Source organism: Rana temporaria, chromosome 2 (assembly GCF_905171775.1).
Source record: "Rana temporaria chromosome 2, aRanTem1.1, whole genome shotgun sequence".
Lineage (NCBI taxonomy): Eukaryota > Metazoa > Chordata > Amphibia > Anura > Ranidae > Rana > Rana temporaria.
In genome coordinates, this window is record NC_053490.1 from 313,682,106 (window position 1) to 313,701,773 (window position 19,668).

General features: G+C 43.2%; 1 protein-coding gene across 1 annotated transcript; it reads left to right on the forward strand.

The window, feature by feature from the left end:
• The first annotated feature begins 171 nt into the window (after nucleotides 1-171).
• LOC120927012 (60S acidic ribosomal protein P2-like) lies at nucleotides 172-12,016 on the forward strand. The gene is made up of 5 exons (XM_040337402.1): nucleotides 172-279; nucleotides 5,502-5,625; nucleotides 7,328-7,376; nucleotides 10,226-10,315; nucleotides 11,904-12,016. Exons 2-5 carry the CDS (start codon nucleotides 5,503-5,505, stop codon nucleotides 11,975-11,977), a joined length of 336 nt encoding a protein of 111 aa, XP_040193336.1. The 5' UTR covers nucleotides 172-279; nucleotide 5,502; the 3' UTR covers nucleotides 11,978-12,016.
• The last annotated feature ends 7,652 nt before the right edge of the window (nucleotides 12,017-19,668 follow it).

Here is a 19,668-nt window from a genome sequence, read left to right on the forward strand (position 1 = left end):
CCGGGCTGAGCATGCGTATTAGCTAGCTATGAAACCTCTCGAGTAACTTAATTATTAATAGGCTGTTCAAATCACATAAAAATCTTTAAATGGTGTATTAAGCGATATTACAGAACGTTATATGCGGGGTTGGAGTGGTTTTGAACGGGGGATACGATGTTGACCTTTGAACTCTCAGCTCCTTGCTTCTTTGCTCAGGAAACCCCGTGCCTCTCTCTTTCCTTCTCGGAGCCGAAGATCAGGAGCGTGCACATCGTTTCGTGTCTTTCTAGACTTAAAGTGAGTTTAATAAGGGACTTATAGACTGTCTGTGCCGAATTTATGTCGTGTGAGGGAGGAATCCTCCTCATATACTGATGGGGGAGCTGAGGGAAGCTGTATTTACTGAGCACATGGCTGTGGGCACTGTGTGTTGGGGATATGTATAAATCTAGAATGTGTGTGAATGTTGCTACAGCTTCCATGTGCTAGGTTATCTATTCCATGGTTTCTATTTGTTTTCATACCATCTGTATCACATAACTTATACTGTTAGCACAGTGATCTCCCTACTGAGCTATTGTGTTCTGACAAGGGGGCACCCCCCCCCCCTCCCAGAACCCATCGTTCACCTGGGCATTGGCTGAGAGAGCTGATCGACAGACCTTTCGCGCACACGGGGCAGATGCCAATTGACAGACCTTTTTCAGTCATGGCCCTTCTATTGAACAGCCTGATATTTGGCCAGTTTGCACAGGGCTTAAGAGTAATTTGCTTGCGTTTCCATGTGTCGCACCGTGCATTTTATAAGAAATGGCACCCAAATGCACGTCAACGCGATTTGGATTTGCGGGCAGAAACGCACTGATTCTCCCTCAGGATTGCAGATCACCAAGTGGGAACAGGGTCTGAACGATATCCTTCTTCAAAAATACTCCATACGCGTCCACTACTTGAGGGAAAGGCACAGCCAAAGCTCGTTTGGCGGCATTTCTTCCTGTGGCTCACAGGACTGCAGTTTGTTTTGCACTCCTTTGACCCATTTTCAGCAGACAGCGGGCTGAAGTCAGAGCTGGGCTTGGTAAAGATCGCCACCATTGTCGGGATCTGCCCACACGAATCGACCGTCGCCAGGCTCAGCCTGTCTTCTGTAAGCTGCTGAGAGCCTGGGTCACCCCCTCCACAGCCCAGGGTGCCAGTGAGCTGGGGGGCACAGCAGAGAGCTGCTGACAGTCACCAGCTCTCTGCTCAGGGAGCCCTGAAAACCGAGCAATAAGCTGTGTTTGATCACCTGCTTCTCAGTCTTGGAGGTGCCAGGGGACAGATGCAGCATCGGACTGATGCTTCATCCACCCAGGTAAGTGCGCAGTCGAGGCCAGACCCTATCCGATGGGGGAACAATCTCGACAAAACACTGGCAGTGATGCAGCAGGTGAGTGGATGCCCTCTATTAGGTGCTGCCCTGATGGGTGTGAAATGATGGGTGCTCCTTTAAATGTAAGGACTCGTTCTTGCTGGTAGTTAGAATCTTTAAAATTTACAAACAAAATGAACTTCAATGAAGGTTTCCTATTTAGAATAAGCTGTGAGGTCAGTAAAACGGCGATGTCCGAACCAATTTCAATTAGTTTGTAGTGTACATACATTTGCAAGACATTGGGTTAAAGGAATATTCCTCACCTTTGTTTTATCTCATGGTTACTCTGATATTGTGTGAATGCATCAAGGCAGTGCATGCTATCTTGGCTTGCAGAGCTTGGATTCATTGAATGAGTTTATCAAAAATGTAAATATTGCAGAATATATACAACCTTAGGCCCCTTTCACACTGGGGCTTTTTTCAGGCGCTTTGGCGTTAAAAAAAAAAGCGCCTGAATGAAGCCTCATCTGCAATCCAATGTGAAAGCACAAGTGCTTTCAGAGCCCTTTCACACTGCCAGTGCCCGAAAAATGCTGGTAAAGCTCCACTAAGACCCCCTTTCACACTGGGGCGTTTTTCAGGCGCTTTGGCGTTAAAAAAAAAATTTGGACTCAATGGGAAGGTGCGCTTTAGGAGCGGTGTATTCAACGCTCCTAAAGCGCTGCAAAGAAGCTGCTTGCGGGACCTTTTTTTTGACGCCCTGCCAGCGCAGCTCCTCAGTGTGAAAGCACTAAGGGCTTTCACATTGGGATTGCAGATGCAGCTTCTTTCAGGTGCATTTAATGCGCTTTTTTAACGCTAAAGCACCTGAAAAACGCCCCAGTGTGAAAGGGGTCTTAAAGCGGTAGTTCACCCCCCCCCCGACACATTTTACCATCGAGACAGGCATTGTAGCGCGAGCTACAGTATGCCTGTCCCGATTTTTTTAACCCCGTACTCACCTTGTAGTCGTCCATCGTAGATTCCGGCTCCCGCGGGGAATGGGCGTGCCTATGGAGAGGGAGGATGATTGACGGCCGGCCCTGGCACGTCACTCTCCCCGAAGACAGCCGGAGTAGGTCTCGGCTCTTCACGGCGCCTGCGCACAGGCTATGCGCACGCGTCGTGAAGACCAAGCCTATTTCGGCTATTTCCGGAGAAGCGTGACGCGCCAGAGCCGGCCGTCAATCATCCTCCGTCTCCATAGGCACGCCCATTCCCCGGAATCTTCGATGGACGACTACAAGGTGAGTACGGGGCTAAAAAATTCGGGACAGGCATACTGTAGCTCGCGCTACAATGCCTGATTTTAAGGTAAAATAAAAAAAAAAAAAATTTTTCCCGTCGATAGGGTGAACCCCCGCTTTAAGCTACATAACTAAGCTGTATTTTGTGCTGAATAAACTAAATTATTAATGTATCTTAATTTGAAAACTATCTTTGGATAGATTTTTACGCCAAAAGCATTTTATTAAAATATGACAAATCCTATTTAAATCCAAAAAATCCGCTTTAAATCAAACAAATCTGATTTATTTATATTTTTTCTTGTTTATTAAAAATAAATCATTGATTTATATCTTCCCTGATAAGCACATGTATGTTTATGGCTGTTCAACTCTGGGCATGGAATGTATACAGCCATTGACTTGTACAGGTGGATTTACACAGCAGCTGTGGACTGGTGTCCTGGTCAGAGCTTACACTGTAATAATGCTCTAATGTGGCAGGAGGTGAGCTTCCTGGCTCCCGGTATTCATACTATACAGTATCTCACAAAAGTGAGTACACCCCTTACATTTTTGTAAATATTTTATTATCTTTTCATGTGACAACACAAGAAATGACACGTTGCTACAATGTAAAGTAGTAAGTGTAAAGCTTGTATAACGGTGTCAATTTGCTGTCCCCTCAAAATAACTCCAAAAAGAACAATATACAAAAAATTTGTATATATAATCACCGCGCTACCTAAATAAATATATAAATGGCAGCCAACACCACAGAATTGGATCGATTCTGCAAACAAACACAAAAAAACAAAGTGCAGCGCTAAATATATATGTGTAAAAAAATAAGAGACTGCAAATGAGTCCTATAAACATGTGATAACACCATAAGTGCTCAAAAGTCCATAGATTGTGAAAAAAGGAAAACAGTCTCTAAAATTCATAATCAAAATGATCCAACCAAGGGTGACTTAGTGTTGATAATAATGATGAAAATTTGCTAGTAGATCCACCACCAAATTAAATGGGAGGCTTACCAGAGAGAATGGACCCAAGTAAGCATATGCTTATTGGGTCAAACAGGCTTAAAAGGGGGACGATGTCCTAACTCCAAGGCAGCTTGAATGACGGACAGAGGGATGGAATCCTGAAGGTTTCCACTGCATACGCAGTGTAAGGTAAAACGATGGAAAAGGACAGCTAAACCAGGCAATGATGACAATGGGCACTTTCCAATATCAAAAGGCTCAGAGTATGAGAAGTATAAAATAACTCGACACACAGCTATTAATGTCTAAACCACTGGCAACAAAAGTGATTACACCCCTAAGTAAAAATGTCCAAATTGGCCCAAATTGACAATATTTTGTTTGGTCACCATTATTTTCCAGCACTCCTTTAACCCTCTTGGGCATGGAGTTCACCAGAGCTTCACAGGTTGCCACTGGAGTCCTCTTTCACTCCTCCATGATGAAGTCAAGGAGCTGCTGGATGTTGGAGACCTTGCGCTCCTCCAACTCCTGTTTGAGGATCCCCCACAGATGCTCAATAGGGTTTAGGTCTGGAGACGACATGCTTGGCCAGTCCATTACCTTTACCCTTAGCTTCTTTAGCAAGGCAGTGGTCATCTTGGAGGTGTGTTTGGGGTCATTATCATGTTGGAATACTGCCCTGCGGCCCAATCTCTGAAGGGATCATGTTCTGCTTCAGTATGTCACAGTACATGTCGGCATTTATGGTTCCCTCTACAAACTGTAGCTCCCCAGTGCTGGCAGCACTCATGCAGCCCCAGACCATGATGCTTCCACTACCGTGCTTGACTGTAGGCAAGACACACTTGTCTTTGTACTCCTCCATCTGAACCAAATAAGTTTATCTTGGTCTCATCAGACCACAGAACATGGTTCCAGTAATCCATGTCCTTAGTCTGCTTGTCTTCCGTAAACTGTTTTTGGGCTTTCTTGTGCATTATCTTTAGAAGAGGCTTTCTTCTGGGACCACCGCCATGCAGACCAATTTCATGTCGTGTGCGGCGTATTGTCTGAGCACTGACAGGCTGACCCCCCACCCCTTCAACCTTTGCAGCAATGCTGGCAGCATTTTCCAAAGACAATCGCCTGGATAGGACGCTGAGCATGTGCATGTAACGTCTTTGGTGGACCATGGCGAGGCCTGTTCTGAGTGGAACCTGTCCTGTTAAACCTCTGTATGGTCTTGGTCACTGTCCTGGTCGTGGCAATCTTCTTATAGCCTAGGCCATCTTTATCTAGATCAACAATTTTTTTTTTTTTATTTTTTTTTTTTTTTTCTCTCAGCTCCTCGGAGAGTTCTTTGCCATGGGGTGCCATTTCCAGTGACCAGTATGAGAGAATGAGATTGACGCCAAATTTAACACGCCTGCTCCACATTCACACTTGGGGCCTTGTAACACTAATGAGTTGCAATGACAGGAGGGGGGGGGTGGCTTATTGGGCCCAATTTTGAAATTTTTCACTTAGGGGTGTACTCACTTTTGTTGCCAGAGGTTTAGACATTAATGGCTGTGTGAGTTATTTTGAGGGGACAGCAAATTTACACTTGTACAAGCTGTACACTCACTACTTTATGTTATAGGAAAGTGTAATTTGTTTAGTGTTGTCACATGAAAAGATATATAATTAAAGTTATAAAATGTGAGGGATGTACTTGCTTTTGTGACATACTGTGTGTATTGGCAAAACGCAGATTCATTTTAAAGTGGACCTATTGAAATGCACACTTCTCAGTAATGGGGTTCAATAAAAATGTACGCAGGTTTTAATGACCTAATTCATGAATAATCACTTTGGGGATAATGTATGTACTTGTATATAAAGGTACAGCGTTGTCATAAACTTTTTTTCTTCTAATTGCAGAATGCGTTACATGGCCGCTTACCTGCTTGCTACCCTTGGTGGTAACAGCAGTCCCTCAGCAAAAGATATCAAGAAAATCCTATCCAGCGTAGGAATCGAAGCTGATCAAGATCGCCTGGACAAGGTGAATAAGCTCTATACTGGTTACCTTATGTGTTTTGTAATTATACATGATTTTATATAGCGCCAACAGTTTACGCAGCGCTTTACAATGATATGGATGTTATAAATCTGACGCTATGCATGGACTTCTATTGCCTCTGCTTAGTGCAGCGCACAAACGTTATTTAGGTTAAAGCTGCTAAAATAAAAAATATGTATAATGTCGCTGGCATTAACACAGCAGTCTGTTTTTCTGGGCTGCCCTGTATTTTTATTTTTTTACCGGTTAATTCTGCTGTTCTTTTTCAAATTCCTTTAGCGCAACAAGCTGTGTGGCAAAACTTAGTTTAAACAGAAACCATTTAATGCTTACATTGGTCAGCATTCCTTCACTTGGTTCAAACGTTTATACCAAAAGTAATAAACAAGTTTCTGTGAGCCGGTTCACACTGTGGCGACTCGTCAGGCAGCTCAGCCGTCTGACGAGTCGCTTCCCATTCAATGCAATGGAATCTTTCTAATAGGAGCGACGCAAGTCGCTCCGACTTAGAAAAAGGTTCCTGCGCGACTTGGGCGGCTCGGGGTGACCTGCATTGACTTCTATACAGAAGTCATTTTGCTGGTCGCCTCTGAAGTCGTCCTCAGGACGACTTGCAGAGTCGCCCCCGAAGTCGTGCCATGGGAGTGAACCGGCTCTGACTGCTTAAAATGGAACTAAAGTTCTGAGCAGGCAGGTTCCTTATTGCATGTCTCTGCAATAAAATGAAGCAACCTGCCAGCATGCAGCTGTATTTAGTATTTACACCAAGCAAGCGCCTGTGTGTTGGAACAACTGAACTCCCACGCATGTGCAAGGGATGTTTTGACAATTAAAGGAGAGAATGTCTTTATGGTAAAGTTTGGCTCTTTTCACTTATTACCCAGTTGTGTTTCATCTATGCATGATTGGTTTTTTAAATTGAACTCGGATGTAATTTGAGTGAAGATTCTTGACTCGTTTAGGGCTTGTTTATATATGCAGCAAGAACTACTGCTCCTCTGAAAAGCAATCTGCGTTCAGATTGCATTTCAGAGGTGTTTAACGGGCAGTAAAGAGGCAATATGTTGCCTCCTCACTGCCTGTTTTAACCCCCTAAATACTGTACCGCCACTTGCATGCAGTGGCGGCATGGGCCCCATTCATGTTTGGTGGGTGGTAGTGCCCGCAGAATACAAAGCATCATGGGTTTGGTATATGTACATCTCATTCATTCATTCAACCCCACCCCACCACCCATGGTCATTCTATTTTTCCTTGTGTGTACTAAAGTGAACCTTCGCTTTCTCGTTCTGTGCAAAGTAAAAGGATCTCTTGGTAGCCCTGTCCTAAGATATTGTTTTATTCCCTGTTGACCTGTTCACTTGGTGGAGAACCCCCAGTAGAAACCCCTCCTGTAAACTCGGTGATGGTCTGTGGGAGCCACACAAATTGTAGGCGTTGGGCACTGCATAAAGTGAGGAAAAGGAGGGAGTCGTACAGTCCTCCATATCCACAAGTGCTGGGTATTTCACAGGACTGCTGTGAGGTAAAGTATCTATGCTCTGTGTTTGGGGTTGGTGGAGTGGGAAGATGACCTCTAACGTAATGGTGGTGTGCTATTTTCAACAGTGTCTTATCAGAGTGGTAAGTGCCTATATCTCCCATTTTTTTTTTTTTTTTAATCTCCTCTTGCATTTTCTTTTAGATTATATCTGAGCTTGGTGGAAAAAATGTCGATGACCTCATCAATAACGGTTAGTATGTATGTGAATGAATGTTTATACCACTGTGTTTGAGAAATACACTTCCCTTATACAGAACCATTGTCGGTAAAAAAAGAGACCCTTTTTAATTGAGTAATTTTTGAAGTCATGCATTAAGTTGATGTTGTGAGAAGTACAAGTTCAGAACCCCTACCCAAAGCTGAAACCACAATGTCTTTATTTTCCTAGGTCTTGTTTTAAAAGCAGCACCATAGTTCCTAAAATGACTTGGGCAATTTCCGACCTTCGCACATCTCCCCGATGTGTGCTTCTCCCCCTCCTGTCAGCTTTCTGCTGATGCACTGCCTGTTCTCTCTCGGAAAGCAGAGGGATCTGTCAGGACACAAGGTGGGGGAAGGGGCCAGTGAATGTCATTTACCAGCCCCTTCCTAGAGCTGTCTTAGTCTGGGTTCACACTATACTACACGACAGCAGTATGACCGGCTTTGTGATAGTCTGACTTGTTCTTTGACCAATGAAAATAATCCCAGAGTGAGATAAATTCCTTTTACTGCTGCTGTAATCGCGTGTCGGATGTCAAAAGTCAGATGGTAAGGACAAGGATCCTACTTTGGTCAGACTTCAATGATATTCAGTACTTGAAATTTTTCTCCCCACAGTTTTCTGTCAGTGGCAACAGTTTCCCTCACGTTTTTGGCTGTCTTTTTTGCTACACTATAGGTCAGTTCTGTTCTGTCTCGTGACAATCTTCAGTGCTCTCTTCCTCCTCAGCCACTATACCATCCTACTCCATTTCATCCTCGCACAGGTCTATCTCTGCATGTCGCACTGCTCCTAGCCCAGATCTGTTCTCTCTTGCTCCCTTCTCCCAGCCGATTTGCGGACATCTCGCAGCCCTGCTACTTTACAATCTCTTCCCCAGCCAGCTGGAATTATTTTCTAATAGTCCCTCCACTTTCCCTCACTAAACTTTTTATACTGTGGCTGTTCCTTACCAACCGACAGTATTTCCAGTCCCCTTGACACCCATCTATTTACCACTTACCCCCTCTTTCCTCATGCCAGAACAAATCCTCTTTTTTTTTTTTTTTTTTTTTATATCCCTATACAGAAGAGGATCCCCTAGCTTCACTCCAGTTCTGCTCTACCCACCTCTGCTTTCCCCCCCCCCCTTCTCCTACCCCATGGTTCTCACACCCCACCCACCCAACATTTGTTTGAGGGGCTAAGGAAGAACCCAGAGGTGGAGCATCTTACTCCGCCAATCCCTGCTGACCCTCCTCTCCATCAGATGTGATTGGTGCAGTACACATCCCACTCACACAAGCAGCAGCAAATCTGCAAATCACTAAAATCTTTTAGGGGGTAATAAAAAATAAAATAATATGGTTGCATAAGTGTGTAACACCCTCTTATAACTGGGGATGTAGCTGTGTTCAGAATTAAGCAATCACATTCCATTTCATGTTAAATAGGAGTCGGTACATGCCTGCCGTCATTTTAAAGTGCCTCTAATTATCCCCAAATAACGTTAAGCTGTTGTATTGGGTCTTTCCTGACATTTTCTTAGTCACATCCTACAGCAAAAGTCATGGTCTGCAGAGAGCTTCCAAAGCATCCGAGGGATCTCATTGTTATCAGTCAGGGGAAAGATGCAAAATAATTTCCATGGTGTTATATATACCATGGAACACAGTGAGGACAGTCATCAAGTGGAAAAAATATGGCACAACAGTGAGATTACCAAGAACTGGGCGTCCCTCAAATTGATGAAAAGATGAGCAGAAAACTGGTCAGGGAGGCTGCCAAGGGCCTACAGTACTGGCTGTGTGGTACATGCGACAACACTCTCCCGTATTCTTCATATGTCTGGGCTATGGAAGCTTTTTCTTACGGAGAAAAACATCCAGGCCCTGCTAAATTTAGCAGAAATACATCTGAAGTTCCCCAAAAGCATGTGGGAAAATGTGTTCTGGTCTGATGAGCCTAAGGTTGAACTTTTTGGCCATAATTCCAAAAGATATGTTTGGTGCAAAAACAATGCACATCATCAATGGAACATGCTTTGGGGCTATTTTTCCTCAGCTGGAACAGGGGCCTTAGTCAAGAGGGAATTATGAACAGTTCCAAATACCAATCAATATTGGCACAAAACCTTTAGGCGTCTGCTAGAAAGCTGAACGTGAAGAGAAAATTCATCTTTCAGCATTAGAACGTCCCAAAACATACATCCAAATCAACAAAGGAATAGATTCACCAGAAGATTACAATTTTGGAATGGCCCAGACCTAAATCTGATTGAAAATCTGTGGGGTGATCTGAAGAGGGCTGTTGCACAGGAGATACCCTCAGTGTGACAGATTTGGAGTGTTTTCGCAAAGAGTGGGGAAATATTGCCAAGTCAAGATGTGCCATGCTGATAGACTCGTACCCAAAAAGACTTGAGTGCTGTAATTAAATCAAAATGTGCTTCAACAAAGTATTCATTTAAGTGTGTGCACACTTATGCAACCATATATTCATTTTTACTTCCCTCAATAGTTTTCAGTTTGTTCAACCGAGTTGTACAGTTTTATAGGTCACATTAAAGGTGTAAAGTTCTGAAATTATTTATCTTTTTATACCACTGTATATACTTGTTTATACGCCTGTGTGCATAGGCACATTACAATTAATGGGATGCATTTTTAGCTCTGTGTAAAAAAAAAAAAAAAAACGTTGTACTGAGCCGTGTGCAAGAGGCTTTCTCAGAGCTATGCTAGATATCCCAGTCTGACAAAATTTAGTATCTTGTTAAAACATTGTTGGCTGTGCAGCTGGCTACACGTTTTTATACTTCAGTAAAATATAATTTGACATTTTATTTTCTTTCTCTGAAGGCCTTTCAAAGCTGTGTTCAGTACCATCTGGGGGTGCCGTGTCTGCTGCTGCTCCTGCATCAGCTCCAGCTGCTGGAGCTGCTGCACCAGGTAATCGCCAAATGTATTTTTCCTCTGAATGTGCTTGTGACCACTTGTTCCACCTGTTAGATGCATTTGATCAATAAAACACTAGGATTAGACATGGGATTGTGGTAGATATTGATCAGACATGTCGCTTACCGGAGCCGTTGGTAGCGGTAGAGACGATCCGATCCTATCGGTAGCATAAAGCCAAGTAAGGGTATGATGCCCCCCCACTCGGCTCCATAACAAGTCGCGCCGGCATATAAAAACTGTGTTCAAACCACACGTGTGAGCTATCACCACGATAGAGCAAGAGCAATAATTCTAGCACAATACCTCCCCTGTAACTCAAAACTGGTAACCTGTAAAAAAAAATGTAAACAAGGCCAATGGAAATTTTTATGTGCCGAAGTTTGACGCTAATTCCACGAGCGGGCGCAATTTTGAAGCAAGACATGTTGGGCATCAATTTAGTTAGCGTAACATTCTTTCTTTCCCAAATTTTTTTTTTTCCCCCGACCAGATCATGTGAAAGGGGCCTAAGGCTGCTTTCACACTGATGTGCTGCGATTTGCCCAAAACGCTGGTGTTATATATATATATATATATATATATATATATCTTCTACACTGTAGTAGTAAACTTACCTTTAATGACTGTCTTCTATTCATGTATCTTCGGCTGTTGCTGTCCCAGGCAGAGTGCATTTGGTGGTATTCCGCCTGTGACAGTGGGCGCAATACAGGAAGCATCGGCTTATGTGGCTCTGCAGGCACTTGCTTCCTTTAACAGAGGCGGCATTCACAAAATGGCTGCTCTGGGATGGTGGGTTGGCAACCTGTGATCTGGGCTTGCCAACCTGCCATCCCAGAGCAGGAGGTCGAGGGCCACTGGTTCGGCACCCCTGCTCTAGGGGCACCCAAGCAGGCGCGCTTCTGTGCCACAGCTTTGTGTGTCCTTTTACACACTGAGCCACAGCTTGGCCCTGCCCCCTCCTGTCTACTGATTGGCTTACTGGCTGAGATTGACAGCAGTGGGAGCCATGTCTTCTGCTGCTGCCAAATTCAATCCGGAGTGCAAGTCCCTGGAGAGCAAAGGCTCTCGGCCATCGCTGGATCGAGAGGGCTCGGGTAAGTATTAGGTGGAGCTGCTGCGAACAGAAGGTTTTTTTACCTCCATGCATGAAGGTTAAAAACGTGCCTTTACAACCACTTTAACATCCCTTGTGTGTGGTAGCATGGACTGTGACGGGTCCTCTTTATGGAGTGATCTGGGGTCTATTAGACCCCAAATCTCTCCTCTAGCCTCGAATAGAGCCAGTCAGACACGGATCGGCTGCTTTCCTGGCCGCTAGCGGTCAGGTGAACGGAGGTGGAACCAAAAGTAAAAAGCAGTGGTAAAGGATTTTCCATTAAAACCAGTGATCAGTGGGTGCTTTGAGCAGAGCCCTGCCATTCACTAGTGAGAGGGGGACAAGTGCTTTCTTTTTATAAAGCATCTACAATGATTTGTATCTTATTTTTATTTTATTTTTTTTAAGCATAGTTAGTCTGAAGGATTTGAATCCATAATTTTTAATTTCCCTTTTTTTTTTTTTTTTTTTTTTTTCTAGCTGCAAAGAAGGAAGAAGTAAAGGAAGAATCTGAAGAGTCTGATGAAGACATGGGATTTGGGCTCTTTGATTAAATGCTTTCTTGTAACTTAATAAAAATACTTTCCATCAGATTGGTTTGTTGTGTATATGTTAAACTGCTGGTGATCAGTTACTGGAACGTGTACTGTATATGAACTAAATTGGGGCTGAATAATGAAGTATGGTGTAAAGGAATGTTGGGGCAGGTAATCGAATGTGCTTCGCTTTTGCAGTAGCCAATCATTCTACTGCTTGACAGAAGAATAAATATCTTTGGTATTGTATGGACTGCTTTTTCATGTTAACAGTTTTTGCATTGACATCTATAGTAAGGGTATGTCCTCTTAGGTGCATGCAGAACTGCAAGGATTGGATGCATTTCCTACCTGGAGTTCCTCTGCTACAGCTGACAGTGTGCATAGTTGGTGTTTGTAAACCGTCACATGTACCCATTGAAGTGACTGGCCTCAGGTGATACACAATAAAATCAATTCTCCTTCATAAGTTGTATCTAAGTGCTGAATTTATAAAGCTTGTATGAGTTCACAAATCAGGGGGTAGTGAGCTTAAATTGCAGTACTCAGTGAGGAGAGCTGATTGTAGGGATGGGTCATGCCCACCTTCATACAGCACACAGGAACAGAGCTGAGACTCAATCTGCTGGAGCTCCCTGCACCATTTTTCTGTGTTGGGGAAAACTTGTCCGACGTAATTCATGCTCATAATAGACGAATGATGTAGCAGACAGAAATGACAGCTAGTGCTTTTGAGACAAGTACACACTATAGAGATGTATGCTTTGTTCATATTTCATGTCTGAGGTTTACAACCATTTTGAGCAGTAAACCGTAACCACATAAGATGGTAATGTGCATAGATTTTTTTTTTTTTTTTATCTATTATACCTAAGGAGTCAACATATTTAGTCATATCGTAAGTTAAATTCAATAGTCCTTCTGGCTAAGCAGCGCTACACGTTAATTACATGCAGAAAAAAATAGTGTGAATCCAGGTGATGGATGTTAAGTCAGGAGTACTTGTATATCAGTTCATATGGGAAAACGTCAGATGTTTAAGGATTAAACCTTCACCACACCAAGTGAGTTGCACTCACCAGATTTATAATTGATGAACTCCTTTGGATATGTTATGCCTTTACGATCGCTGCCTAGAAGCCATCTGCCCGGATATCCAGAAACTATCAGCAAAAAGATTTCAAACGTTCTGGTCCTGTGATTCACTCATGCTTTACAAGCCATAACCATTCAGTGTGCTCGGACATGAGGAAGGAAATAATCCTCAGCGTAAAATTAATTATACCTATTCATAAAAGGAACCCCTTCCCTTATCCCTATGCACTTACAAACAACATTTTAAAGATCTCATTAAGTATAAAACGATTGCACTGTGTATTATGTTCCGATACTATCATCACCACTCATGAAGATCAGATCATTTGTGGTGGTTCCTGGGAGGAGATCAGGACAGATGCAGCAAGCCATATGGTCACGCCTAAACGTGTTTCGTCATTCTGTCTTTGTCAATAGGCTTGACCTCATGGCACGGACTTGCAACATTATAGCCTCCCAATATTGCACACTAACCCCTTCTGAAAGTTGGGACACAATCCCCAGTATCTCTCGCCACAGAACAATCAGAACTACACTGCAGACCCCCATTGATTCTCACCATGAGTGGTCTTAAGCCAATCAGTATGAGTATAGGGAAGGCGGCACCAAGGACATCCACATGCCGAGGCTGTCCCAAAGCCGCCGCCACCACCACTTGCCTGCAAATCGCTAAGGTGAGGTTATTGCATATACATATTAAAGGTCCAACAGATATTCATGTTTGATTCTTAATGTACAATTCATAAACTTTGCGCAACAATAAAAGCCTAATATCTTAACGGACATCTAATAAATACGATACTCAATTACTTGACATACATCTACTTGATACTGAACATAATCGATTACATCTGATAACTGCAAATATACTATATGGTCAGCAAATATAATTTCAAATGTATCGGTGCTAAAAGAATGTAAAAAGTAATAAAAACTAAATACCAACTGGTTCTAAAACCAGTTGGTATTTAGAATTTTTTTACATTCTTTTAGCACGGATACATTTGCTGACCAAATAGTATCTATGCAAAGTTATCAGATGTATGTCAGATAATAAAGTATTGTATCGATTTTAGATGTCTGTAAGAGTATTAGGTTTTTTTCATTGCGCAAAGTTTATGAACTGAATTTTAAGAATCCAAGCAGGTCATCAAGGCAAGTCACTAAAGTGGACACCATCACTGCCCACATGTGCAAAGAAGCAGAGCAGCTGCATATCAAGTCTGAAAAGATCCAAATGTCCCAGATGATGAACCTGCTGGAAGCAAGGTTCACAGAGTTGTCAGATGAGGATGTTGTAGGGCCAAATGTACCTCTGGCCGCACCTGGCAAGAGGCTACCAAATCCATCCGTCAGCCTAAATTGTGAAGGTGTGGATCATTACCAGAGGGTATGCCCAAGTCCGTTAAAGAGTAGAAGGCTGGCATGGACCACAGCAAAGTGACCCAAGCATGGAGAGAAGGCCAGGGCCTTCAAGGAGAACCTTTGCTGATTCTGCAAGAGAACAATGGAGGGCACCTGCAGTTTATGATGTTTCAGTAAAGAATGCTTATGGGTCTCCATAATGTCACCATAAGAGGACAGGAGCACAAGTCCAGTCAGGAAAATCTGCTAGTTCAAAACTTCCTGCCAAGTTAGTAGGCCCTTTGTCCGTAGTGTCTGTCTGGGTTGAAGGAGTTTACAGAAGAGACCTTTTTGGCTCAGGTTACTTTGCTGACCAGACTTTTACGAGAGGTATTTGTCTTTTATACCCCTAAAGAAGTTGGACGATATCAAGATCCAAGTGTAGTGTTCAAATGGAAGACTATCCTTGTGATGGCTACCTGCGGATCATGTTATCGTGTGATCCATGGAAGATTGGTCAGTCTCAGGACTTCAACACACTGGCCATTTTGTGTCCTAGGTTGCCAGGATCCACAGAAAGTCTACTAATCGTACACAGACAATAAGGATATGGACAGCCGCACTCCAGTAACTTGAAAAAAAGATGTGCCCTTTATTGGGTACAGGAAAAAATGCACTACAGGTATCAGCACACAGTGGGATAAACAGCTGACACGTTTCGCATTGAGTGTCAATGCTTAATCATAGTGGAGCCACTGGTCAAGGTAGTGGCAACCCTGCATTTCCTGGCCAGTGGATCATTTCAACGCACAGGTGGAATTGTGGCTGGGATGTCCCAATCAAGCATGAGCAGGTGTGTGTGCAAAAAACGACATAATAATCATAGTCATAGCTTAATCATAGCTATGATTAAGCATTGACACTCAATGCGAAACGCGTCAGGTGTTTATCCCACTGTGTGCTGATACCTGTAGTGCATTTTTTCCTGTACCCAATAAAGGGCACGTCTTTTTTCAAGTTACTGGAGTGCGGCTGTCCATATCCTTATTGTTTTTGCACATCCTGTGCATTGCCAGCACCCATCTGCTTCTGAGTGGACATCAATTACCCTAGTGAGCTCACCTGGAGCGGCAGCTCTCTTACCTAATCGTACACAGACCTGAAGCGGCTCTTAGCCCCTGTTGTCCTCATATGTGACCAGAAGGATTTGCCCCCCTAAATGACCAGGCCCCTTTTTGCTTTAACTACGTGGTCGTGCAACACTGTACCCAAACAAATAATGCTTTATTTTCCCACAAATAGAGCTTTCTTTTGGTGGTATTTGATAACCTCTGTGGTTTTTATTGTTTGTAACTTTTTTTGTTTATAGTTATAGTGCAATTAAAAAATTTTTTTTGGGGGGATATGCATTATAGCAAAAATAGAAAAATCTTTATTATATATATATATATATATATATATATATATATATATATATTTTTTTTTTTTTTTTTTTTTTTTTTTTTTTTTAATTGTAAGGTTTTTTTTGTTTATAGTTATAGTGCAATTTAAAAAAAAAACGATTTTTCTATTTTTGCTATAATGCATATCCCAATTTTTTTTTTTATATATCATTTTTTTTTTAAATTAGTTTAGGCTAATATGTATTTTACATTTATTTGGTTAAAAAAAAAAAAATCCCAATAAGTGTATATCGATTGGTTTGCGCCAAAGTTATTGCGTCTACAATATAGGGGATAGATATATGGAATTTGTTTATTATAATTTTTTTTTTTTTTTTTTACTAGTACTGGCGATTTATTTTATTTTTTATGGGACTGCGGTGGACGGATCGGACCATTCCCATTTATATAGCGCAAAAAAAATAGCTACTGATTACTGTAGAAATGTCACTGGCAGGGAAGGGGTTAACACTAGGGTGCGATCAACAGGTTAAATAGGGAGGGTTTCTAACTGTGGGGGGGATGGGACCATCTGGAGGAGGAGACCAATTGCTGTTCCTAATCAGTAGGAACAGCAGATCTGTCTTTCCTCCCCTGACAGAATGGAGATCTGTCTATTTACATCAACAGATCTCAGTCCTGTCTCTGTCAGGAGCGATTGCGGGTGGATGTCGAGCATTACACCCGCCGGCCACGTGCTTTGGCGTTGTGGGCCCCCTAGAGCTCTTAAATCAGCCAACGTACAGTTACGGCAATTCGCCCAGGGGAGCCAACCAGCCACAATATAATTGCAGTGGCTGGTCCAGTGGTTAACCTGTTTTTCTTCTACGTTTATTTTAAAACTGGGATCCCCAACATTTTTGGCACCAGGAACCGGTTTTGTGGAAGAATATTCTTCCAAGGCCCGGTAGGGGGGAGGAATCGCAATGTGTTGCGTTAGCGGTTCAATCATCCCGATACCATAATATTGAAGCACATTATATTATTTCAATATAATACAATGATTATATAGTTCAATTCACCGTAATGTAGAATCAGTGGGAGCCCCGAGCTAGTTTCCCTGCAACTAGACAGTGTTATGGTGTCAGGATGACTGAAGCACGTTATTTCTATTATATAATAAAATTGTTCCATTCACCATAATGCAGGATCAGTGGGAGCCCCGGGCTTGTTTTCCTGCAACTAGACGGCCCCATCTTGGGGTGATAGGAGACAGTGACACCTGAAGTGTGTTGCTTATGTCCAATCTGCTCCGTAATCTCGATTTGGTTGCTGTCACTGCAGAAAACCCAGCTACACAAAGATAAGATGTTGGAAATGGCAGCAGGCATTTCAGTGCTATTGTGGCCATTGCAGGATATTTTGCCTTGGCTTTAATCCAGAACGTATAGAGATTTTAATTCATGTCAAACACACTTTCTAAGGCCACCATCATTTGCGATCTCAAGCAGTTGATCCTCTTCTAGCGTGGACAAAGTGGATTCACCTGGCTTATTCACAAATGGGTTACAGATCCATTCCTTTCCAGTTCGGGGGTCTTTTGTGGTTGGGAAGTAATGCTCAAATTCTTTTGAAAGCCGAGAGAGGTGATCATGGACCATGTTGGTGAAGCAAGGTCCTGGCTCAGTCTCTTTCAAAAGCTCCGATAGTGCTTGAAACATGTCAAAAATACCATTATTCAGTCTTCGCCCCTATAATTCCAGTTTGGCTTTGAATGCAGCCACTTTATCTGCCGACTTGAACACTGTTCTCATTCTCCCCTGAAGTGACTGATTGCGTTAGTTAAGCAGGTTAAATATGTCACACAAGTAAGCAAGTTTTGTGACCCATTCTGTGACACTGAAATGTGCTGCAAGTGGTGACTGTTTTTCAGAAAGAAATCTCTGGAGTGGCTCTTGTGAAGCCTCATACACACGGCCGGTTTTCCCATCGGGAAAACTGCCGGCCGGGAAAACCGGCCGTGTGTGTATGCTCCATCGCAGTTTTCCCGACAGGAAAACTGCCGGGGAAAAAAAGAGAACCAGCTCTCTTTTTTTCCCACTGGAATTCCCGGCGGTTTTTAACCCGGCAGTTTTCCTATGGGAAACCCTGCGATGGAGCATACACACGGCCAGGATTCCCGACCAAAGCTCTCATGGCAGTTTTCCTGTCGGGAAACCCGGTCGTGTGTAAGGGGAAAAAGTTACCGAGCAGGTTCTCGCTTTTAAGTCAGCCGGGAAACCCGTATGTGTGTACGAGGCTTAACTCAAACACTCTGCTCAGTGCTCTACCTTTAGAAAGCCATCTTGCCCTGTTTCCATCTCCTCACAGAGCTGTGTGAACAGATGTGAGTTGAGGGCATGTACTTTAATGTGGTTGATTATTTTAATCACATCCTGCAAAATGTTGTCCAGTTCAGGTGGCATTTTTCGGGTACCAAGCATTTCTCTATGGAGGACACAGTGCATAGACTCACATTCGGAAGCAATCTCCTTGACCCAAGTAGTAAAACCAGAAAGTCGTCCAGTCATGGCAGTAGCTCCGTCCGTGCATATACCAACACAAAATTACCTATTAACTTTTCCTGACATAAAATCATTTAAAGGCTTGAATAATTCTGTAGCTGTGGTGTTGGTTGGCAACAAGAGTCCACAAAGCACATCCTTCTGAAAAACATATCGCACAAAAACAACCATTGTTGCCTTGTTGTCAACATCAGCAGACTCTGTATGGCATACCACGGTGACTCCTTAATTATCTCTATCAATTGTGTCTCAATATCCTCTGCGATTTGATTAATTTGTCTAGCTACAGTGCTAGCCGAAAGAGGAACACGTTTCACCCTTTCAACCACAGCCTCTCCTAGAATTACATTGCAAATGTCCTTTGCAGCAGGCAGGATCAACTGTTCTCCGATTTTAAAGGGTTTCTTAGATTTAGCAATGCAGTTAGCCACTAATAATGAGGCTCTCAATGCAGATGCATTTATCGAAGAGGTGGCCTTTAATAATGTATTCTGTTCTTCTCGTTCACGTTTTTTTTCTTTTGAAAAACTGAACAGTAGGGTTGAGCCTCGTGTTCGAGTCGAACTCACGTTCAACTCGAATATCGTATGTTTGACGAAATCCGAACGTTACGGCCGTTTGCGCCAAATTCGAGTGGCGTGTCACGCCCCATAATTCACTGTGGCATCGCAGTGCATTGCTGACTGATGACCTGCATGCTTGGCCAATAACAGCTTGCAAAAAACGGAGAGCCATAATTGGCCAAAGCCAGGGTGGCTTTGGCCAATTATGGCTCAGGGGGTTTAGTACACGCCTCACACTATAAAAGGCCACCTGCAGGTCGGCCTTGTGTAGTGTGTTGTGGGGGTTAAGAGAGAGAAGACAGAGAGAGTGTAATTTTTTGTAGGTAGATAGAGCAGGCAGGCTAGTCAGTTAAAGTTACAGTGTGTAGAGGATATATATGCATCCCAGGTGTTGTATATCTATTTATACACTGTATAGTATAGCTAGATCCGCTCTTCCTAATTTACTGGCAGGCAGGTGATTGTGCTAGCTGCAGTATTCTCACATGGTGTACTGCCTGTGTCCTCTGCAGTGTGCACCTAAAGCTACGTGGTGTGTTTACTGCCTGTGTCCTCTGCAGTGTGCACCTAAAGCTACGTGGTGTGTACTGCCCGTGTCCTCTGCAGTTTGCACCTAAAGCTACGTGGTTTGTACTGCCTGTGTCCTCTGCAGTGTGCACCTAAAGCTACGTGGTGTGTGTACTGCCCGTGTCCTCTGCAGTGTGCACCTAAAGCTACGTGGTGTGTACTGCCTGTGTCCGCTGCAGTGTGCACCTAAAGCT